General features: G+C 45.2%; 1 protein-coding gene across 1 annotated transcript; it reads left to right on the forward strand.

Moving 5' to 3' along the window:
* Positions 1–14,761: 14,761 nt before the first annotated feature.
* On the forward strand, positions 14,762–19,993 carry LOC123133575 (uncharacterized). Its single transcript, XM_044553038.1, has 3 exons — positions 14,762–16,015; positions 18,484–18,574; positions 19,784–19,993. Exons 1-2 carry the CDS (start codon positions 14,845–14,847, stop codon positions 18,534–18,536), a joined length of 1,224 nt encoding a protein of 407 aa, XP_044408973.1. The 5' UTR covers positions 14,762–14,844; the 3' UTR covers positions 18,537–18,574; positions 19,784–19,993.
* The last annotated feature ends 5,007 nt before the right edge of the window (positions 19,994–25,000 follow it).

Consider the following 25,000-nt stretch of genomic DNA (forward strand, 5'->3'; position numbering starts at 1 on the left):
TATTAGGCATCAAGATCTATAGAGATAGACCAAGACGCTTAATTGGACTTTCACAAAGCACATACCTTGATAAAGTTTTGAAAAGGTTCAAAATGGATTAGGCTAAGAAAGGGTTCTTACCTGTATTGCAAGGTGTGAAGTTGAGTCAGACTCAATGCCCAACCACAGCAGAAGATAGAGAAAAAAATGAAAGATGTTCCCTATGCTTCAGCCATAGGCTCTATCATGTATGCAATGCTGTGTACCAGACCTGATGTATGCTTAGCAATAAGTTTAGCAGGGGGGTACCAAAGTAATCTAGGAGTGGATCACCGGACAGCGGTCAAGAACATCCTGAATACCTGAAAAGGACTAAGGATATGTTTCTCGTTTATGGAGGTGACAAAGAGCTAGTCGTAAATGGTTACGTTGATGCAAGCTTTGACACTGATCCAGACGATTCTAAATCGCAAACCGGATACGTGTTTTTATTAAACGGTGGAGCTGTAAGTTGGTTCATTTCTAAACAAAGCATCGTGGCGGGATCTACATGCGAAGCAGAGTACATAGCTGCTTCGGATGCAGCAAATGAAGGAGTCTGGATGAAGGAGTTCATTTCCGATCTAGGTGTCATACCTAGTGCATCGGGACCAATGAAGATCTTCTGTGACAATACTGGTGCAATTGCCTTGGCAAAGGAATCCAGATTTCACAAGAGGACCAAGCACATCAAGAGACGTTTCAATTCCATCCGGGATCAAGTCTAGGTGGGAGACATAGAGATTTGCAAGATACATACGGATCTGAATGTTGCAGACCCATTGACTAAGCCTCTTCCACGAGCAAAACATGATCAGCACCAAGACTCCATGGGTGTTAGAATCATTACTGTGTAATCTAGATTAGTGACTCTAGTGCAAGTGGGAGACTGAAGAAAATATTCCCTAGAGGAAATAATAAAGTTATTATTTATTTCCTTATATCATGATAAATGTTTATTATTCATGCTAGAATAGTATTAACCGGAAACATGATACATGTGTGAATACATAGACAAACTTAATGTCACTATTATGCCTCTACTTTACTAGCTCATTAATCAAAGATTAATATGTTTCCTCACCATAGACATGTATTGTCATTTGATTAGAGAGATCACATCATTAGGAGAATGATGTGATTGACTTGACCCATTCCGTTAGCCTAGCACTTGATCGTTTAGTATGTTGCTATTGCTTTCTTCATGACTTATACAAAGGTCCTACAACTATGAGATTATGCAACTCCCGTTTACCGGAGGAACACTTTGTGTGCTATCAAACGTCACAACGTAACTGGGTGATTATAAAGGAGCTCTACAGGTGTCTCCAAAGGTAGATGTTGAGTTGGCGTATTTCGAGATTAGGTTTTGTCACTCCGATTGTCGGAGAGGTATCTCTGGGCCCTCTCGGTAATGCACATCACTATAAGCCTTGCAAGCAATGTGGCCAATGAGTTGGTTACGGAATGATGCATTACGTAACGAGTAAAGAGACTTGTCGGTAACGAGATTAAACTAGGTATTGGATACCAACGATCAAATATCGGGCAAGTAAGATACCGATGACAAAGGGAACAACGTATGTTGTTATGCGGTTTGACCGATAAAGATCTTCGTAGAATATGTAGGAGCCAATATGAGCATCCAGGTTCCACTATTGGTTATTGACCGGAAACAGTTCTAGGTCATGTCTACATAGTTCTCGAACCCGTAGGGTCCGCACGCTTAACGTTACAATGACAGTTTTATTATGAGTTTATAAGTTTTGATGTACCGAAGGTTGTTCGGAGTCCCGGATGTGATCACGGACATGACGAGGAGTCTCGAAATGGTGGAGACATAAAGATTGATATATTGGATAACTATATTTGGACACCGGAAGTGTTCCGGGTGATTTCTAAGAAAACCGGAGTGCCGGAGGGTTATCGGAACCCCCCGCGAACTAATGGGCCTTATTGGGCCCTAGTGGAGAAAGAGAGGGGCCGGCCAGGGCAAGAGGCGCGCCCCCTCCCCTTGAGTCCGAATAGGACAAGGAAGGGGGGGGCGGCGCCCCCCTTTCCTTTCCCCTCTCCTACTCCTTCGTTCCCCCTCCTTCTTCGACTAGGAAAGGGAGGGGCAAACCTACTTGGAGTAGGTTTCCCCCTCCTAGGGCGCGCCACCCCCTTGGCCGGCCCCCTCCTCCTCCCCCCTTTATATACGGAGGAGGGGGGCACCTCTAGACACACAAGTTGATCTTTGTGATCGTTCCTTAGCCGTGTGCGGTGCCCCCCTCCACCATATTACACCTCGGTCATATCATTGCGGTGCTTAGGCGAAGCCCTCCGTCGGTAGAACATCATCATCGTCACCACGCCGTCGTGCTGACGGAACTCATCCCCGACACCCTGCTAGATCAGAGTTCGGGGATCGTCATCGAGCTGAACGTGTGCTGAACTCGGAGGTGCCGTACGTTCGGTGCTTGGATCGGTTGGATCGTGAAGACGTACGACTACATCAACCGCGTTGTCATAACGCTTCCGCTTTCGGTCTACGAGGGTACGTGGACACACTCTCCCCTCTCGTTGCTATGCATCACCATGATCTTGCATGTGCGTAGGAATTTTTTTGAAGTTACTACGTTACCCTGTTGGAAATATGCCCTAGAGGCCATAATAAATTATTTATTATTATATTTCCTTGTTCATGATAATTGTTTATTATCCATGCTATAATTGTATTCATAGGAAACTCAGATACATGTGTGGGTACATAGACAACACCATGTCCCTAGTAAGCCTCTGATTGACTAGCTCGTTGATCAATAGATGGTTACGGTTTCCTGAGCATGGACATTGGATGTCGTTGATAACGGGATCACATAATTAGGAGAATGATGTGATGGACAAGACCCATCCTAAGCCTAGCACAAAGATTGTAGTTCGTATGCGAAAGCTTTTCTAATGTCAAGTATCATTTCCTTAGACCATGAGATTGTGCAACTCCCAGATACTGTAGGAATGCTTTGGGTGTACCAAATGTCACAACGTAACTGGGTGGCTATAAAGGTGCACTACAGGTATCTCCGAAAGTGTCTGTTGTGTTGGCACGAATCGAGACTGGGATTTGTCATTCCGGTTGACGGAGAGGTATCTCTAGGCCCACTCGGTAGGACATCATCATAATGTGCGCAATGTGACCAAGGGGTTGATCACGGGATGATGTGTTACGAAACGAGTAAAGAGACTTGCCGGTAACGAGATTGAACAAGGTATCGGCATACCGACGATTGAATCTCGGGCAAGTACAATACCGCTAGACAAAGGGAATTGTATACGGGATTGATTGAGTCCTTGACATCGTGGTTCATCCGATGAGATCATCGTGGAACATGTAGGAGCCAACATGGGTATCCAGATCCCGCTGTTGGTTATTCATCGGAGAACGTCTCGGTCATGTCTGCATGGTTCCCGAACCCGTAGGGTCTACACACTTAAGGTTCGATGACGCTAGGGTTATAAAGGAAGTTTGTATGTGGTTACCGAATGTTGTTCGGAGTCCCGGATGAGATCTCGGATGTCACGAGGAGTTCCGGAATGGTCCAGAGGTAAAGATTTATATATGGGAAGTCCTGTTTTGGTCATCGGAAAAGTTTCGGGTTTTATCGGTAACGTACCGGGACCACCGGGAGGGTCCTGGGGGTCCACCAAGTGGGGCCGCCGGCCCCGGAGGGCTGCATGGGCCATGTGTGGGAGGGGACCAGCCCCAGGTGGGCTGGTGCACCCCCCCACAAGGGCCCAAGGCGCCTAGGGTTTGGGGGAGGGGGCGCACCCACCTAACTTGGGGGCAAGTTTCCCCTCTTACCCCCTTGGCCACCCCCAGATGGGATCTTGGGCTGGCCGCCGACCCTAGGGTGGAACCCTAGGTGGGGGCACAGCCCCTCCTCTCCCCCTATATATACTTGAGGGTTTTTGGGGCTGCTAACACATGAGTTCCACCCTTGCCCCTGGCGCAACCCTCTCCCTCCCCAACACCTCCTCCTCCTCCGTAGTGCTTGGCGAAGCCCTGCCGGAGAACTGCAAGCTACACCACCACGCCGTCGTGCTGCCGGAGCTCTCCCTCAACTTCTCCTCTCCCCTTGCTGGATCAAGAAGGAGGAGACGTCCCCGGGCTGTACGTGTGTTGAACGCGGAGGTGCCGTCCGTTCGGCACTAGGATCTCCGGTGATTTGGATCACGATGAGTACGACTCCTTCAACCCCGTTCTCTTGAACGCTTCCGCTTAGCGATCTACAAGGGTATGTAGATGCACTCTCCTTCGCCTCGTTGCTGGTTTCTCCATAGATAGATCTTGGTGACACGTAGGAAAATTTTGAATTTCTGCTACGTTCCCCAATAGTGGCATCATGAGCTAGGTCTATTGTGTAGATTCTTTGCATGAGTAGAACAGAAAGTAGTTGTGGGCATTGATTTTGTTCAATATGCTTACCGTTACTAGTCCAATCTTGTTTCGATGGTATTGTGGGATGAAGCGGCCCGGACCGACCTTACACGTACACTTACGTGAGACAGGTTCCACTGACTGACATGCACTTGGTGCATAAGATGGCTAGCGGGTGCAAGTCTCTCCCACTTTAGTCGGAACGGATTCAATGAAAAGGGTCATTATGAAGGGTAAATAGCAATTGGCATATCATGTTGTGGTTTTGCGTAGGTAAGAAACGTTCTTGCTAGAAATCCATAGCAGCCATGTAAAACATGCAAACAACAATTAGAGGACGTCTAACTTGTTTTTGCAGGGTATGCTATGTGATTTGATATGGTCAAAAGAATGTGATGAATGATATGAGATGTATGAGATTGATCACGTTGTTGTAATAGGATTCACGACTTGCATGTCGATGAGTATGACAACCGGCAGGAGCCATAGGAGTTGTCTTAATTTATTGTATGACCTGCGTCTCATTAAACAATGCCATGTAATTACTTTACTTTATTGCTAACCGGTAGCCATAGTAGTAGAAGTAATAAGTTGGCGAGACAACTTCATGGAGACACGATGATGGAGATCATGATGATGGAGATCATGGTGTCGTGCCGGTGACGATGATGATCATGGAGCCCCGAAGATGGAGATCAAAAGGAGCAAAATGATATTGGCCATATCATGTCACTATTTGATTGCATCTGATGTTTATCATGTTTATACATCTTATTTGCTTAAGAACGACGGTAGTAAATAAGATGATCCCTCCTTAAAATTTCAAGAAAGTGTTCCCCTAACTATGCACCGTTGCGAAAGTTCGTCGTTTCGAAGCACCACGTGATGATCGGGTGTGATAGATTCTAACATTCACATACAACGGGTGTAAGCCAGATTTACACATGCGAAACACTTAGGTTAACTTGACGAGCCTAGCATGTACAAACATGACCTCAGAACACAAGAGACCGAAAGGTCGAGCATGAGTCGTATGGTGGATACGATCAACATGAAGAGGTTCACCGATGATGACTAGTCCGTCTCACGTGTTGATCGGACACGGCCTAGTTGACTCGGATCATGTAATCACTTGGATGACTGGAGGGATGTCTATGTGAGTGGGAGTTCATAAGATGAACTTAATTATCCTGAACATAGTCAAAAACCCTTTGCAAATTATGTCATAGCTCGCCCTTTAGTTCTACTGTTTTAGATATGTTCCTAGAGAAAATATAGTTGAAAGTTGACAGTAGCAATTATGCGGACAGTAGAAGGCTTATGTCCTTAATGCACCGCTCGGTGTGCTGGACCTCGAACGTGGTCTGTGGATGTTGCGAACATCTGACATACACATTTTGATGACTACATGATAGTTCAGTAATGTTAAATGGTTTAGAGTTGAGGCACCGAAGACATTTTTTGAAATGTCGCGGAACATATGAGATGTTTCCAGGGCTGAAATTGGGATTTCAGGATCGTGTCCACGTCAGAGGTACAAGACCTCCGGCGATTTTCTTAGCCTGCAAACTTAGGGAGAAAAGCTCAATCGTTGAGCTTGTGCTCAGACTGTCTGAGTACAACAATCACTTGAATCGAGTGGGAGTTGATCTTCCAGATGAGATAGTGATGTTTCTCCAAAGTCATTGCCACCAAGCTACTAGAGCTTCGTGATGAACTATAACATATCAGGGATAGATATGATGATCCTTGAACTATTCGCGATGTTCGACACCACGAAAGTAGAAATCAAGAAGGAGCATCAATTGTTGATGGTTAGTGAAACCACTAGTTTTAGGAAGGGCAAGGGCAAGAAGGGATACTTCATGAAACGGCAAATCAGCTGCTGCTCTAGTGAAGAAACCCAAGGTTGAACCCAAACCCGAGACTAAGTGCTTCTGTAATAAGGGGAACAGCCACTAGAGCAGAATTACCCTAGATACTTGGTAGATGAGAAGGCTGGCAAGGAAGATAGAAGTATATTGGATATACATTATGTTAATGTGTACTTTACTAGTACTCCTAGTAGCACAAGGGTATTAGATACCGGTTCGGTTGCTAAGTGTTAGTAACTCGAAATAAAAGCTACGGAATAAACGGAGACTAGCTAAAGGTGAGGTGATGATATGTGTTGGAAGTGTTTCCAAGGTTGATGTGATCAAGCATCGCACGCTCCCTCTACCATCGAGATTGGTGTTAAACCTAAATAATTTTTATTTGGTGTTTGCGTTGAGCATAGACATGATTGGGTTATGTCTGTCGCAATACGGTTATTCATTTAAGGAGAATAATGGTTACTCTGTTTATTTGAATAATACCTTCAATGGTCTTGCACCTAAAAGGAATGGTTTATTGAATCTCGATCGTAGTGATACACATTTTCATGCCAAAAGATATAAGATAGTAATGATAGTACCACTTACTTGTGGCACTGCCATGTAAGTCATATTGGTGTAAAACGATGAAGAAGCTCCATGTTGATGGATCTTTGGACTCACTCGTTTTTGAAAAGTTTGAGACATGCAAACCATGTCTATTGGTGTATACGCATGAAGAAACTCCATGCAGATGGATCGTTTGGACTCACTTGATTTTGAATCACTTGAGATATGCAAATCATACCACATAGGCAAGATGACTGAAAAGTCTCGTTTTCAGTGAGATGGAACAAGATAGCAACTTGTTGGAAGTAACACACTTTGATGTGTGCAGTCCAATGAGTGCTGAGGCATGCAGTGAATATCGTTATGTTCTTACTTCACAGATGATTTAGGTAGATACTGAGTATATTTACTTGATGAAACACAAGTCTAATTATTGAATGGTTCAAGTAATTTCAGAGTGAAGTTGAAGATCATCGTGACAAGAGGATAAAATGTCTATGATATGATCATAGAGATGAGTATCTGAGTTACGAGCTTTGGCACGCAATTAAGACATTGTGGGAATTGTTTCACAATTAATACCGCCTGGAACACCATTATGTGATGGTGTGTCCGAACATCCTAGTTGCAACCTATTGGATATGGTGCGTAACATGATGTCTCTTATCGAATTGCCACTATCATTCATGGGTTAGACATTAGAGACAACCACATTCACTTTAATAGGGCACCACGTAATTCCGTTGAGACGACACTGTTTGAACTATGGTTTGAAGAAACCTAAGTTGTCGTTTCTTAAAAGTTTGGGGCTGCGACGCTTATGTGAAAAAGTTTCAGGTTGATGAGCCCGAACCCAAAGCGGATAAAAATGCATCTTCAGAGGACACCCAAAATAGTTGGGTATACCTCCTATCTCAGATCTGGAAGTAAAAGTAATTGTTTCTAAAAACGGGTCCTTTCTCGAGGAAAAGTTTCTCTCGAAAGAAGTGAGTGGGAGGATGGTGGAGACTTGATGAGGTTGTTGAACCATCACTTCAACTAGTGTGTAGCAGGGCACATGAAGTTGTTCCTGTAGCACCTACACCAATTGAAGTAGAAGCTTATGAAGTGATCATGAAACTTCGGATCAAGTCACTACCAAACCTCGTAGGTCGACAAGGATGCGTACTGCTTCAGAGTGGTACGTAATCCTATCTTGGAGGTCATGTTGCCAGACAACAATGAACCTACGAGCTATGGAGAAGCGATGGTGGGCCCGGATTTCGACGAATGGCTCGAGGCCATAAAATCCGAGGATCCATGACCTTGGAAGAAATACTTGATGGTCGTAAGGCCGTTGGGTAAAGATGGATTTTAAAAGGAAGACAGACAATGATGGTAAGTATCACCATTAAGAAAGCTCAACTTGTCGTTAAAGATGTTTTCTGACAAGTTCAAGGAGTTGACTATGGTGAGGCTTTCTCACTCGTAGCAATGCTAAGAGTCTGTTGGAATCGGATTAGCAGTTACTGCATTATTTATGAAATCTTGCATATAGGATGTCAAAACATTGTTTCCTTGACAGTTTTCTTCAGGAAAGGTTGTATGTGATACAACCAGAAGGTTTTTGACAATCTTGAAAGACGCTAACAAGTATGCAAAGCTCCAGCAATCCTTCTAAGGATCGGAGTAAGCATCTCGGAGTTGGAATGTACACTTTGATGAGATGATCAAAGATTTTGGGTCTATACAAAGTTTATGAGAAACTTGTATTTCCAAAAGAAGTGAGTGGGAGCACTATAGAATTTCTGATGAGTATATGTTGTTGACATATTGTTGATTAGAAATGATGTAGAATTTCTGGAAAGCATATAGGGTTATTTGAAAAGTGTTTTTCAATAGAAAACCTGGAATAAGCTGCTTGAACATTGAGCATCAAGATCTATGAGGATAGATCAAAAATGCTAAATGGTACTTTCAAATGAGCACATACATTGACATGATCTTGAAGGTGTTCAAGATGGATCAGTCAAAGAAGGAGTTCTTGCCTAAGTTGTAAGGTATGAAGTTAAGAGTTAAAGCTCGACCACGGCAGAAGAGAGAGAAAGGACGAAGGTCGTCCGCTATGCTTCAGGCGTAGGCTCTATAGTATGCTATGCTGTGTACCGCACCGGAAGTGTGCCTTGCCATGAGTCAGTCAAGGGGTACAAGAATGATCCAGGAATGGGGATCATTGGACAGCGGTCAAAATTATCCTTAGAGGAATACGGAAATGTTTCTCGATTATGGAGGTGATAAAGAGTTCGGCATAAAGGGTTACGTCGATGCAAGCTTTAACACCTATCCGAGTGACTCTGAGTAGCAAACCGGATACGTATGGTGGAGCAACCATTTGGAATAGCTCAAAGTGGAGCGTGGAAGCAGCATTTACAATATGACATAGAGAATTGCAAAGTACATACGGATCTGAATGTTGCAGACCCGTTGACTAAAACCTCTCTCACAAGCAAAACATGATCAAACCCCATAACTCATTGAGTCTTAATCACATGGTGATGTGAACTAGTTTAGTGACACTAGTAAACTCTTTGGATGTTGGTCACATGATGATGTGACCTATCAGTGTTAATCACATGATGATGTGAACTACATTATTGACTCTAGTGCAAGTGGGAGACTGTTGGAAATATGCCCTAGAGGCAATAATAAATTAGTTATTATTATATTTCCTTGTTCATGATAATCGTTTATTATCCATGCTATAATTGTATTCATAGGAAACTCAGATACATGTGTGGGTACATAGACAACACCATGTCCCTAGTAAGCCTCTGATTGACTAGCTCGTTGATCAATAGATGGTTACGGTTTCCTGACCATGGACATTGGATGTCGTTGATAACGGGATCACATCATTAGGAGAATGATGTGATGGACAAGACCCAATCCTAAGCCTAGCACAAAGATCGTAGTTCGTATGGTAAAGCTTTTCTAATGTCAAGTATCATTTCCTTAGACCATGAGATTGTGCAACTCCCGGATACCGTAGGAATGCTTTGGGTGTACCAAATGTCACAACGTAACTGGGTGGCTATAAAGGTGCACTACAGGTATCTCCGAAAGTGTCTGTTGGGTTGGCACGAATCGAGACTGGGATTTGTCACTCCGGTTGACGGAGAGGTATCTCTGGGCCCACTCGGTAGGACATCATCATAATGTGCACAATGTGACCAAGGGGTTGATCACGGGATGATGTATTACGGAACGAGTAAAGAGACTTGCTAGTAATGAGATTGAACAAGGTATCGGCATACCGACGATCGAATCTCGGGCAAGTACAATACCGCTAGACAAAGGGAATTGTATACGGGATTGATTGAGTCCTTGAAATCGTGGTTCATCCAATGAGATCATCGTGGAACATGTAGGAGCCAACATGGGTATCCAGATCCCGCTGTTGGTTATTGACCGGAGAACGTCTCGGTCATGTCTGCATGGTTCCCGAACCCGTAGGGTCTACACACTTAAGGTTCGATGACGCTAGGGTTATAAAGAAAGTTTGTATGTGGTTACCGAATGTTGTTCGGAGTCCCGGATGAGATCTCGGATGTCACGAGGAGTTCCGGAGTGGTCCGGAGGTAAAGATTTATATATGGGTAGTCCTGTTTTGGTCACCGGAAAAGTTTCGGGTTTTATACGTAACGTACCGGGACCAACAGGAGGGTCCCGGGGGTCCACCAAGTGGGGCCACCGGCCCCGGAGGGCTGCATGGGCCAAGTGTGGGAGGGGACCAGCCCCAGGTGGGCTGGTGCGCCCCCCCACAAGGGCCCAAGGCGCCTAGGGTTTTGGGGAGGGGGCGCACCCACCTAACTTGGGGGGCAAGTTTCCCCTCTTCACCCCTTGGCCGCCCCCCCAGATGGGATCTTGGGCTGGCCGCCGCCCCTAGGGTGGAACCCTAGGTGGGGGCGCAGCCCCCCCTCTCCCCCTATATATACTTGAGGTTTTTTGGGGCTGCTAACACATGAGTTCCACCCTTGCCCCTGGCGCAACCCTCTCCCTCCCCAACACCTCCTCCTCCTCCGTAGTGTTTGGCGAAGCCCTGCCGGAGAACTGCAAGCTCCACCACCATGCCGTCGTGCTGCCGGAGCTCTCCCTCAACTTCTCCTCTCCCCTTGCTGGATCAAGAAGGAGGAGACATCCCCGGGCTGTACGTGTGTTGAACGCGGAGGTGCCGTCCGTTCGGCACTAGGATCTCCGGTGATTTGGATCACGATGAGTACGACTCCTTCAACCCCGTTCTCTTGAACGCTTCCGCTTAGCGATCTACAAGGGTATGTAGATGCACTCTCCTTCCCTCGTTGCTGGTTTCTCCATAGATAGATCTTGGTGACACGTAGGAAAATTTTGAATTTCTGCTACGTTCCCCAACATACCCAACATGTGGAAGCTCTCATCAGCAACCAACACATTATCTGTGATAAGACGTCTAGGGACAAACACATTTTCTATGGGACTAACAATTTCAGGATGAAAAACTTTGAAACGAGCTGCTAGCATTTCAAGATTACCTTATATACCACATTGCATGAGCTAATCGGTCTCAATTGAGTAACTTTCTCTAATGATTTTACCTTTGGAATCATAACAATGACAGTGTTATTCTAACCAATTGGAATCTTACATGTATTTACTGCGTGTAAGATATCTTCAATTAGATCATCCCCTAGCATTGGTCAAAACCTTTTTATAGAAAACCATGTGTAATCCATCCAGGCCAGGAGCTTTGAGATCTCCAATATCAAATAATGCCTTCTTACACTACTAGGGAAAAGCCTAGTAGTGACGCGGGTAAACTACTAGTAGTAGCATGGGTGCCCGTGCTACTACTAGCGCGCTATAGCTAACTGGGTAGTAGTAGCGCGGGTGCCACCCCGCGCTACTGCTACGCCGCGCTACTACTAATTATCTATAGCGCGTGTCTGGGACGCACACTAATACTATTAATTTTAATTTAAAAAAAAATTCTTCTGCGTATTTATGCAGTATACAGATTTTCTCGATCCCGTGCGTGCTGCCAGTCGTGCCGATGGTTCGATCCAGCAATTGCAGAGGTCATCGGAGGCAAAGACGGGTAGCAGCAAACCAGATCTGGTGGCGGCTGCTGGAGAGGGACCGAATCCAGGGCAGAGCACGACGAGGGTATGGGGCCCCTCTTTTCGGCCAAGGCAGATAGCTCCTGGACGTCCATGGTGACGACTTGCGCAGGCATGGCCATGGGAGGGTGAGTCAAACTAGAGGGAGAGAGGAAAAAAGAGAAACGATGGAGAGAGAAAGGAGATGGAGGGAGTAGCGGGGCTGGTCGCCGGTGGCGAGGTGCTCTGGCGTGGTGGCATGGAGGCGCGGGAGAAGGCCGGCGAGCTCCTGGATGCCGGCGGCATGAGGCGGTGGTCTCCTTGGGCGCCATGGAGGAGGAGGCGCGCATGGGTAGGAGCACCATGGGAGAGCCTAGGGAGAGAGGGGGAGAGGGACATGAGAGTGGAGGGATACGGGGGAGGAGATGGGGATTTCCGGGCTGTTAAAAACCCTCTACTTAGTAAGCATGGGGTATACCACACGCTACTCCTATGGCCCGTCCGGGGGGGGGGGGGGGGCACGGTGGGGACCACTTAGTAGCAACACGGGGTTCATACCCCGCGCTACTACTATCAACTTAATAGCAGTGTGGAATCCCACACTACTACTATGGCCCCTCCCGGGACACGGTGTGGACCACTTAGTAGCAGCGTGGGGTTTATACCCCCTGCTACTAATAATTAGCTGTAGCGCGTGCTAGGTAACCAGTAAGTGGTTACCTATAGGCTATAGTCATGGTTTTCCTAGTAGTGTTAACATCTTCTACGGTGAAAGGAGCCAATAAAGCATCGTTCATGTTATGTGTCACACACCGCTTCACTCATGATAGCACAATAGGATATGGCTTCACCCGTGATAGCACAATAGGATATGGCTATGGAACTTCTGAAGAAAATAGATTAGACTCAACAATATGGTCTTTTAGTTCATCTGTACCTTCAAGCAAGAAAACTTGAGAAAGAAAGAAACGTACTATTCGTGATCGACCACTTGTCCCTTATAGGCTAACCTCATGGTGCTCATCTTTGTCTTCACTTGACAAAGTATTATGGCAGGGTTGAACACTCTGAAACATGGGTGCATCTGGAGAGTGGGTGATGGACATAAAATCAATATATGGGATGGCCCATGGATTCCTGGTTCGTGTAACAGAAAAGTTGTTACTGTATCATATTAAAAGTAAATGACTTGATTGATCCTAGTACTAAGCCATGGGATGACGAATTGGAGAGGCAAACCTTCTGGCAGGTGTATGTTCACTGAATCTTAGCAGTACCTCTTCCAAATTATGATATGGTTGACTTTGTTTCATGGGGTATGACAAAAAAATTCAGGCTTTGTGTGAAATCATCATATTATGTCGAGTGGGATCACAGATTTGGGGGCAACCTATGTCAACAAAATGGACAAGAAACAATGCAGGTCGGAAGTGTGTGGCAATTAAATTGGAGTTTGGACTGTCCGGTAAAGGTAAAAATATTTGTTTGGAAAACTCTTCATGGAACTTTACCTTGTGGCATTAATCTTTCAAACAGACATGTTAAGGTGTCACCAAAATGCTCTGCTTGCATAACAGGGGTTGATACTACTTTTACACGCATTGTTTCAGTGTCCAGCAACTATGGAAGTTGGGAAGGAACTTGGGCTAGATAACATTATTAGTATGCATGTCTAATTGATAGAGCAGCAGAATGTGTGTTGGGTATCTCCTGGAGTTGCCAGAATAGGAGACATTTGTGCTAGGGCAAAGGAAAATGCATGAAATAATACTTATCACTTGTTGGTACCAATGGTGGGAGAGAAGGAAGCTCCGCCATGACAAGAAAATTTCAAAAATGCAGGGAACTGGAAAATTGACTTCTGTTACCACGCGCTCTCTGTTGAAGCTACTGTGTTGAGATATGGTCTTTGCCTAGCACAAAACAATCGGTTGCAACAAGGTTATTGTCAATTCACATAATATTGAGGTTATCAGTACGATGAATGAAGGAGGGCGATCTGCAGGTCCATCGGCAACAATCTTTGATGATTGCTATCATATTATCGCGTGCAGCTTCTCTTATACCTCATTTGTGCACTGTCCTAGGGAGGCTAATTATGTTGCTCGTGAATTAGTGAATTTGGCTAAGGCCTGTCTTGTAATAGTTTTTTTTGTTGAGCCTCCTAGTGAGTTCATCCCTCTCTTATTAAGTGATGTAATCTTGGTTGAATCGTAAATAAAGAGATTGATGATTTAATAAAAAAGATAGCTCCTCCTACCGATTCAGTCATTAGGAGAGAATGCTGCTTCATTTGTGACATGTTTTACTTGTTCTTGCCTCGAGGTGCGGCGAAGACTTTGAAGTGACTTTTGAATTTTAAGAAGAAAAAAAATCATTTCTTTCTGGCACAAAAGGTAGATGAATTTGCTTTTTGTGGTCCACTCGGGGATTTGGACAAGCCAAAGGGGAATGATTTTTACATCATTATGGATTCCACACGGGTGAATTAATTTTAAATTTTGTTTTGAGAGGGAGCAGAAAGGGTAGACACAAATCTACAGCCGAAGTTTTTTTTTTGCGTAGATATTTTCTGGGGGATTCCTCTTTTCTTTGAGTAAATGATAGAGTCCACAACACAGCGTGGGCTTTAAACGTCCATCTCCAGCCCAAGAGACCACAGCGTCAGTTTCATCCCGCATCCCGCATCCCGCATCCCGCGTCAGTTTCACTTTCAACATCCCCGCACAGCAGTCTACTGCTGGCATCCCGCGTCAGTTTCACTTTCAGCATCCCCGCACCGCAGTCTACTGCTGGCACCCCACTTCAGTTTCAGTTTCAACATCCCCGCCCCGCACCGCATCGCTCGATCCCGCATCGGCGACGAGAGGGCGAGATGCCGGCCAGCAGCCACCCGTCGTCGCCGGCGTCCCCGCTGGAGGACGGCAACCTGCTACGCGAGATCCTTCTCCGCCTTCCCCCGGATCCCTCCTCGCTCCCGCGCGCATCCCTCGCTTGCACGCGCTGGCGCGACCACGTCGCCGACCCGGGATTCCGCCGCCGCTTCCGCCTCCACCACCGCCGCAACCCTCCCCTCCTCGGCTTCTTCGACGGGTGCGGAAGCCTGGACTTCCTGCCGACGCTGGAGGCACCCGACCGCGTCGCTCCCGAGCGCTTCTCCTTGAAGCACGACGAGGGCGACGGCGTTCGCAGGCCGCTCGGATGCCGCCATGGACTGATGCTCATCTTGGTCCCGAAGCCTCTCCAGGTAATCGTGTGGGACCCCGTCACCGGCGACCTGCACCGCCTCGACGTTCCGCCAGGGCTGACGACGAATGAGTGCTATGAGAGCGTGATCAATGGGGCGGTGCTTCGCACTGCCTCCGAAGACGCCAAGCACTTCCAGGTGGTCATGGTGGCGGCAGACGGCGACGAGGTGCAAAACCGACGAGCAGTCGCCTGCGTCTACTCGTCGGAGACCGGCGCATGGGGAAGGTTCATCACAACACCCATTCCATACGATGCTGATGCTCATGCGAGCTGTTTATTTCGGAGGTTTTCCACCAGCATTTACATAGATCATGCTGTGCTGGCTGGAGATTCCCTTTACTGGCAGCTCATTGGGAATTACGAAGGAATTCTCCAGTTTGATTTGGAGAGGCAGAGGCTGGATGTAATGCCGGTGCCGGTGCCTATCTATAGCAAGGGCAACTACTTCAAGCTTATGCCGGCCGAGGGTGGTGGTGGGATAGGTTTCCTGTTCATGTTCAATTCAAACTACATTGCCCAATTATGGAGGAGGAAGACCGATTCCGATGGTGTTGCCTCATGGGTGATTGCAAGATCTATCGAACTCGACAAGGTACTTTCGCTCAATTCAGAGAAGGAGGAGAACATGAGGATAGTAGGGTTTGCAGAGGACAACAACGTGGTACTCGTGGATATGCTGAGTGGATTCTTTATGATCCAACTCGACTCACTGCTGTTCAAGAAGCTTCCCCGACCCAAGACGGTGTCCTCCCTTCATGATTTCCCCCTTCATGCATTAGAAAGCGTCTACACTGCTGGTACGTAATAGCTTTGCTTCACACCGTACGTATATAAGTATAAAAGAAGAAAGTTAGTTTTCGATCATAGGTTGATGGAAATACTGTTGTTGAAGTAGTCTCGCAACAGTACTTCTTTCTTTTGTTGCTTGATGATGGCATCTTCAACATATATATTGTGATGATGCTTTGTGGTTCTCGGGTTCGATCTGATGCTTGCATGGTGGCCTTCTATGTATAATTATGATCTCGGAAGCAGTATCCTCTGTATTTCAAAGGAAGCGCGGGAAAAAACCCTGCCTATTTTGCGGGAAAGAAGGGCGTAGGAGGGTTATTAATGCTGTACGGACGAAACTAACCTCACTTATACAGTTACCCTTTTTGAAACCGGCCCGCATTGAATCTCCTCCCATACAAACCCATCGTCCCTTTGTCTTCCGCCTACACACGCGTCACACGATCCGCGCGTGAGAAACAGAGGCCCACTTTCCCTTAATCGTCCTGCTCAGGATTAAATATGTGAAAAAAATCCATACACAATGAAACAATACCTTTTGTTGCCAGATGGTGCGCGCATTTCTGTAATTTTTGTGGTTCAAGTCAGACCTAGCAAATTGTATTTATCACTTTATTATATGAAACATCCATACAATATGACAAGTCAAAGCTCTAAGTTCTGCTAGCGCGCAGCCCTTGTACAGTTTTACTTTAGTTTTCTCTTCTTCTCTTCAGTTTTCTTTTCTTTTTGTTTTTCTGAGTTTCAGCCTCTTGTATTTTTGTGTCATCTTGGCGTTTCATTCTAATGCACAACGACACACATTTGGGTGAGCGTTCGAGAGAAAAAAACAATTGATACCTTTTGTTTTCTTTTTTTGCAAAGAAAAACAATGGATCGGATACCTACCTATGCCTACTAGTCAAGTCAGGATATTTGCCTGCGACAGTTGCCAAATTGTATTGTTCTGAAACCAGTGAAAAATAGCACGTTTACTAGTACTTAGGCTGAATGAGAAACGACTTAGACTTTTTAGGTAGGTACAATTCCAATCGAGATTTTAGTCCTTACTGCAAAAGAGGAGAGGTGCCATCCGTAGGAGAGTCCTGTTTTTCTTTTCTTTGTGTCTGAGCATGTTTCTGCCGGGACACACACCTGTCCTGTTCACCTTTTTTTAGCCTGATGAGTCCTAGTTGGTTGCTGCATGATTGTGTTGGATCGCCTTTTTTTGTTCAATGAGTCTTAATTGGTTGTTGAAGGATTTAGATGATCAACATTCCTAGATCACTGATCAACATTCCTAGATCAATTAAAGGATTTTGATTTCTAGTAGATCTCCCATGTTGTTGCGTGGACAAGGCTTGGAGATCAAGTTGGCAGGCTGTGCGTTACGCTATATCATGGCCTCATGGGCAGGCTTTGTCCATGTAAGGTGTTGAATTTCGAGTTCAGTAGAAAAGCAGAAAATGCCACAATGGTTAGGTGGCACCAAATCCTGTGGTTCTTACTTTCCTGAGAGGGGAACAGAGAGTTGCTAGTTTGAACATTGATCTGATCAATCTGGGCGTCAGCTCAGGTTTCTTGCATCTTGTTTGATCCGAAGTGTCTGCTGCCACTATAGTCCATCGTTGCTTCGTCGAGCCCTGCAAATGATTGTGTGCCAACACTCTCGCATTAGTGCCTTACTAGTTTGTGCCTCATAATTAATAACAAGAATCGTATAAGGTGGCTGCAGTTTTTTCCTCAAGGTAAGATAATATAACAGTTGGAAGTTGAAGACAACTACATGAAAACTAGCTTGAACCAACTGAAGTATCAAATAGGTAGCTCAATCTGGACACTGGAAGCTGAAAGCTAGTTCTGTTCCTTCCATTCAATATTAATATCTCTGCTGATCTTGCTACTATTCTCAAATCAATATTAATAAAATTGTTTGAATTTACTAGTTAACTGTTCCTTTTATCACTTTTAGGACATCCCATGATGCAGGCGAGTAGCAAGTCCATTTGTACCACGGAAAACTAATAGATTGAGTTTATTTCATTTTCCCGGCTAAATTAATTTGAAGACCAAAATAGTCCCGATCACTATCGTTGCTAGAGTTATTAGTATGATATTTTCAGGCTAACTTTATTTGAAGATAATCTAAATCTTAATATTCTTGATAATTTATGTTGGTAGGAATTTTTTTTAAACTAAATCTGTTGCTATGATTTATTAGTATGATTATATTATATCTACATATGGCGTGGAATGAGCTCAAAAGTTACGGATACTTTGTCTCTTCTTACCGGCTTATAGTTTGAGTGTGCATCTTCATTCTTACGGCAGTAATAACTTTGCACTGCCTTTATTTATGTATTCCTAATGTTGTATCAAAATTGATTCCTTTTTTGAACTACAATTGTTTATCTAAATATCTGTTGATGCTTCCCCATATCTATGTGGCTTTTCATTGGAATGTCATTGGTTGTTCGACTTCTTATGCTTGCAGAAACACGCATTGGTGGTGGACATGATGGAGCTGATCTTTTGCCCAATACATAAGATGATTAGATGTGCTATGTGGTGTACCGGTCGAGCAGGTAGTCTTATCTTCTGAATTATGTTAAGCTATCTGAACTATTCTTAACAGACAAATCGCTGTGATTTTACTGTCATTTCTCAAGTACTAAATTGCAAGAGAGGACCCTTTTAAGATTTTCTCTACAACTCTGTGCTTAGCTGTTCCCACCTGGCCATCTTCTATCATGCTTTGATGCCAGGCTAAATATTTAATCTTTTATCCAAACTCTGCTTTCTCATTCGTTCCTCATTAGCTCTTCATTCTCTTCATGATGCATTTTAATTGCCGATCTTCCAACTTTCTGTTGGTGGGCCCTTTTCCTTCTAGCCCCCCAGTATTGGTGACTTAGGACCGTTCCTCATTCCCTATGTGTGCATATGATAGTGCCTGCTCAGACTGTTCATCATGTCAACTGTTAACTGTTATTCGCCAAACTTGCATATATATATGTAACTATCCATTAGCCACTTATTTAATCTGGCTGGTCAAACTATGGGTAGTATGCTTTGTGTGGACTATAATTTCTTCAGTTTTTTCCATTATTGATGTTTAATGCTTCATACTATGAAACACATGATCAAAATGGCATGACTAGATTCACCATAAAAAGCTTATTTATCACTAATGCCAGTTTTTTTTTTTGCTTTTACTGGCATATTATCACTAAAGTAGTGGTGAAAGTATTGCTTGATGACGTGGAGAGTACAAAATAACAATCCTTTTGGACCGAAGGAAGTCTCAGTTATAGTATGCATGATCTCACTTATATGTACTCTGAGAATTTGATGAAAATCAATTTGTTAGTGACTAGCTAGTTGTACATTCCTAAAAAGTACTCCCTCTGTAAACTAATATAAGAGCATTTAGATCACTATTTTAGTATTCTAAACGCTCTTATATTAGTTTACAGAGGGAGTATGCCTTAGAGCTAGAACCAGATGTACTGCTACACCAGATTTTCATTAGATTCTACCCCATGAGCCTCTGCACACCAGATGTACTGCTACTACACTACGTATTGCCTTTTGTTATTCTCTGTTTCAAGTGTTGATTTTGTCTAACAATGGTGCGATGGTTTGACTCTGGAGCTTATGACACAATTTCCACAATTGTGAAGCCATTGTTTTCTGGTTGAGTCATGGAAGAATTAGGAGAATAATCCCAACAACTTTTCATGAATGTGTAGTACAAGGTTTTATGTTTACTGATGATATTACTTGCTCCACAGGTATCTACAATTACATTCTGGTGTCTCAGATGCAAAAATGGGTTGTCAAGTGTAGTTTCTTCCATTTGTATGCTCGACGTGGAGATCGAACCCAGCTCTTAACTCTGAACTGAACTTTCTTGGATATGATTATCTTCCATGTTGTATCAGCAGGGAGGGATTTGGACATCGGATTTCATGTATGTGTGTGTTTGTTGAATTTCTACCTGGTTTCGAACTCAATATTTGGCGACTTAATTTGCTTAGTTGTGACTGATGAATGTTGAATCCCATCAATGTGACCTGGGAGTTGGAAGATGGATCCTGTATGTTGGAATTAATGCAACCGCTTTCTTTGTGATGATGCGTTTCTACCGAGATTGATATGACTTGCTTGCTGCATTTCTACTAAGATTGATTATCTTTCAGCTTGCAGATTTTATACTAGGAGTAGCATTTAGCAAGCTGTGGGTTGCCGCCTGCTAATTCGTATCTAGCAAACAGTTTATATACATTAGCCCAAGTGCCCGTTGTGTTTCTTATTGCTCCAAGGTTATCTATTCTCTATTGACATTTAGCTACAACTTTAATGCAACTTACCGCATTATCTGGAGCTCTGCTGTCTCCACGCTGGAGGAGGCCACCGATGCCTACCTCATCGCCTTCTTCAAGGACAACCAGCTTGCCCGCCGCATCATACACTAGTGGAAAAAAGGCCTTTGGTCGCGGTTCGCAACTGCCATTAGTCGCGGTTGCGCAACCGCGACCGACCGGGCGCGACTAAAGGCCCCCCCCTTTAGTCGCGGTTGCTTAAGAACCGCGACTAAAGGCCCGTCCACGTGGGCGCCAGGTGGCCGTCGGGGCGGAGGACCTTTAGTCGCGGTTCTTCTGGCCAACCGCGACTAAAGGCCGCCGCAGGTTTAGGGTTTTAGCCCCCCCTAAACCTCCCCCCTTAAACCTGTTTTCTGTTTAATTTGTATTGTTTTATTTCTTTTGTGCTTTATTTTAATTTTGAAGGAGTTTCATATATTCTACGGTACTACATACATGCATATGAATGTACAATTTCAAATAAATTTGAAATTAGAACCGAAAAGAATTCAAGAGGAATATACAATATATATTCAATATCATCGGATGACCATATACAATTTTGAACAAGTTTCCATACATGATTTAATGCATATAAAGTTCTACGTCCTCGTAATAGTGTTCTCCTTTAGGATGGAGGACTTCCCTGCTGAACCATCCAGCTAGTTCCTCTTGAAGTGGTCGGAAGCGAGCTTCTGGACTAAGCATCCACCGGAGGTTATTCCTCTTAGCATTGGTATCACTCGGAACCCGCTCAGAGGTGTATCTCCGGATCATCTCACAGACATAGTATCCACATAGATTGGTCTCCGGTGGCTGAATATCCCCAGCATTCTTAGCCTTTAACATTTTGAATTCTAGCTCTTTTTTGAATTCACCGACCTTTGTATCTACGAACCGTCTCCAAACCCTACGAGGCAAAGAAAATTAAATGAACAAGAGAGTTATTAATTAGTTACTTGATATTAGGAAATGAACGAAATAGGCCGATCGATATAGAGCGCAAATGAATGAAAATAATTACTTCTGCAGCATTCTTCTCATGCCGCCCCAAAGCTTTGGATCCATATTCACAGAGTCGTGGACGAGACATTCTGAGCTGTTAACTTTAATTACTAGCAGAATCCAGTGGAACCTGCGGACACGATACATGCACAGTACGTCATGCATAACTCATCGATTAGCCGGCCACATACCATGCATGGAGTAAACAAAAGAGAATGTGCTCAAGACAGAAACACTCACTCAAAATGGTAAGGAAATAGAATATCACTTTTGAGTTCCTGCTTTGTAAGAAACTGCCACAGGTCTGCCTCCACGTCGGCGGGGTAACGCTCCAACACATGTCCATTAACGATGTGTGGGTCAATGAATCCAACATCATGGATGTTCCTTACTCTGCATTCCTTAATCTTCATTCTGCATGTATAATAGCGGACACAACAATATAGTTAGGACATATATATAGTGCAGGCAATATGAACGAGATGGGGTAGAAATTAATAAATCACTTACAGAACGTAGCAACTGATGATAGATTTATCGAGCTCGCGCAGATTGAAAAGCTGGAACAATTCACTCAGTTCAATTTGTACATAGTAATGTTTGAAGTGATGCTCATGTCTAACTTCCGCATAAATATATTCTTTGGCGTTTTTATTTTTTATGTAACCCTTGTACCATTTCAGCAGACCTTTCATTTGTGGAGGTAGATCCTTTTCCTCCGCAGGCTCGACGAGAGGCCCATTCTTGACATATGTAATTACTACCTCCTTCACTGGCGCCTCATCAAGGCCTAACAGTTCACGAAGAGTAATACCTAAGTTGGCCGCTTGTTCTCTGGCACTCGTTACAGTCAATCCCTGTGCTGCCGCAGCTTGTATGATCTCGGGGTCATCCGGACAGAAGGCTTCCACTATAAGCGGGGCAATCGATTGTTTACTTTGTTCCCCGAGCTGGGCAACTTGTTTCCCGCTTTTTTTACTTTCGGCCTTCTCCCGCTCTTTGTTCTCCTTGAACATGAGTGCCTGCCTGCGAAGTTCACGTGCATAGTCGTTAGGCAGATTCTTCGCGGCTTGGGACGGTGTGCTCAAAAATGACTTAGCCCACTTCTTTTGCTCATCAGAAAATACTGGCTTGGGCTCGGGCTCTGTTTTCTTCTTGCAGTCCGCCTTCCATTTCTCCAAATCAGCAGCCGCGGCCGCGTCGACTTCCTCGGCACTACGTTCCCAAGGCCTTGTGGGGAGAGGCTTCAGTGATGGCTCCGGTACCTTTGTGGTCTTAGGTACATAAGGGTCCGGGTTAATAATCCAGGACTGCTTCTGCTTCTTTGCCGGAGGTGGATTGGGGGGCGGCGTCTGATCACCCGCCGGACGAGGACTGGGGGGCGGCGGCTGATCACCCGCCGGACGTTGTGGACTGGGGGGCGGCGTCGGCTGACGTGACGGAGGTGTAGGTGAACCGCCACCACCACCACCACCACCACCACCGCCACCGCCACCACCACCACCGTAGGGTGGTGGACTTGTTGTCCTTGGCGCCTCGCCTGGAAACTTGATAAACTTCTTTTGCCATAGAATGAAATGGCGCTTGACATCTCCAAGTCTTTTCTCCCCTTCAGGTGTAGCAATGTCAATCTCCAGGTCCTCAAACCCTTGGACTATGTCCTCCACCGTGACACGAGCATAGCCATCTTGAATGGGGTTGTTGTGGTGGAGTGCTCCAGGTAAACATGGTAAAGCACTGCCGATGGCTACCTTCATGGACATGTTCCCGATAGGATAATACAGATGACATTCTTTCATCTCCTTTATATCGTCCACGGGGTAGCGAGGAGGCTCCGATGAAGTAATTTCGACCACCAGAGGCTCCGGTGCAGTAATTTGGACCACCAGAGGCTCCGGTGGGGCCTCCGTGGAAGCCACGCTGCTTCTCCGCTGCTGGCTTCCGAGATCCGCTGGATGATCTTCATGCTGCACCCGAGCTGCATCTCTTTCGGCTACTAGTACACTCATGGTTTTCTTCATCACCTCCATTTCCGATGCCAACCGCGCCACAACATCTGCTTCCTGATCCATCTTTCTCTTACGGCTTCTGTAACCGTACGGGTCATCGTTCTGGGGGAACCCTATTTTCCACGGAATGTGCCCCATGCCTCGTACACGTCCTCCGTGTTCAGGATTCCCGAGGGCTTTTGTCAGCGCGTCGTTCTCTCTGTTGAACTTGATCTTCCCCTGTTGAGCATCCCTCATTGCGTTAATAAGGGCTTGGGTGGGTTTAATTAATTTGCCCCGGTAAACACACTCCCCTGTCTCCGGGTTCAGCGTTCCCCCATGCCCGTACCACCAGCTTTTGGCCCTTGGGTCCCATCCCTCCGTACCTGGACGGATTCCTCGCGCCCTCAGCTCGTTCTCCATCTTCTCCCACCTAGGCTCCCAAAGGCGATACCCTCCTGGCCCCATAACATGATTGTACTCCTTCTTAGCCGCATTTTCCTTATTTTTTTCGATATTTGAATGAACTGCTCCGATTTCTTTTGCTTCACAAATTCTGGCCAATCATCTTTCAGTTTCTCATATTGTCCTTTGAAATCCGGAGTCTTGTTCTGCTTGACAAAGTCGTGGGCTAGATTTTGCTTGAATTTCCGGAATGCGTCGGCCATCTTATGAAGAGCGAACTGTTTGACTAGCCTCCTCCTCTCCTTGTTTTCCTCAATCTTGTTACCCTCCTCATCGAATTTGTTGTATTCCGGAGGTAGAACGAAATGTTCCATAAGCTTCTTGAAGCAATCTTTTTTTGTTCTCTTATCGACAAAAGTGAAACCATCAATTCGTGCCTTCTTTGGCTCATTCCACTCCTGGACGGTGATCGAGACGTTGTCTCTAACAATGGCTCCGCATTGGCTGACAAACTTGGTGGCGTTCTTGCGGGGCTCCAGCGGCCTGCCGGTTGCACTGTCGACAACCTCGATGGTGCATGTTTCTCCTTGTTTCATCGTCTTGGTTGCGCCACGCTTTGACGACGTACTCGATTGTTTCGACGATCCGGCCGAGGGCTAAAATAAGAAAGAGTCGCGCGCGTTAGTACACACATATTTATTCAAATCAGTTAGTTTGTATCACCAGAGGCTCAATGTATATATATACCTCGGCGCCGGAGGTGGTTGCTACTTCCATTTGAAGATCGTCGTTTATCGACGTTTGTTCGGCATCATCTTGCTGACGGCGCCCTTCATCTTGACCGTCAAGGTTCAGATAAGAAGAGATATCATCTTCTTCTTCTCCGGTCGGCACATATTGAATATCGCCGTTTATGATGCCGAACATATGTGCTTCACCGTCCGGATCATAGTTGTCCATAATCGGGTCAGCTCTATCGTCCGCCATTATGTCAGTCCTGAAAACATGTAGTAAAAACAAATTAATTAAGTGAAGAAGGGGGGCGGTGGCGGTGGCGGTGGCGAAAGGGCGGTGGCAAAAGCCGGGGGCGAGGAAGGGGTGGGAGAGGGTGTCGCGGTAGAGCGCGAGACGGGGCGGCAGACGACGGCGTCACGGAGAGGGGAGCCAGTTCTTTTTCTTTTTCTTTTTAAAAAATGTTCTCCTTTGTTTATTTTCTTTTTCTTTTTCTTTTTTTTATTTTCATTTCTTT

This window comes from Triticum aestivum, chromosome 6B (assembly GCF_018294505.1).
Source record: "Triticum aestivum cultivar Chinese Spring chromosome 6B, IWGSC CS RefSeq v2.1, whole genome shotgun sequence".
In the NCBI taxonomy this organism is placed as follows: Eukaryota; Viridiplantae; Streptophyta; class Magnoliopsida; order Poales; family Poaceae; genus Triticum; species Triticum aestivum.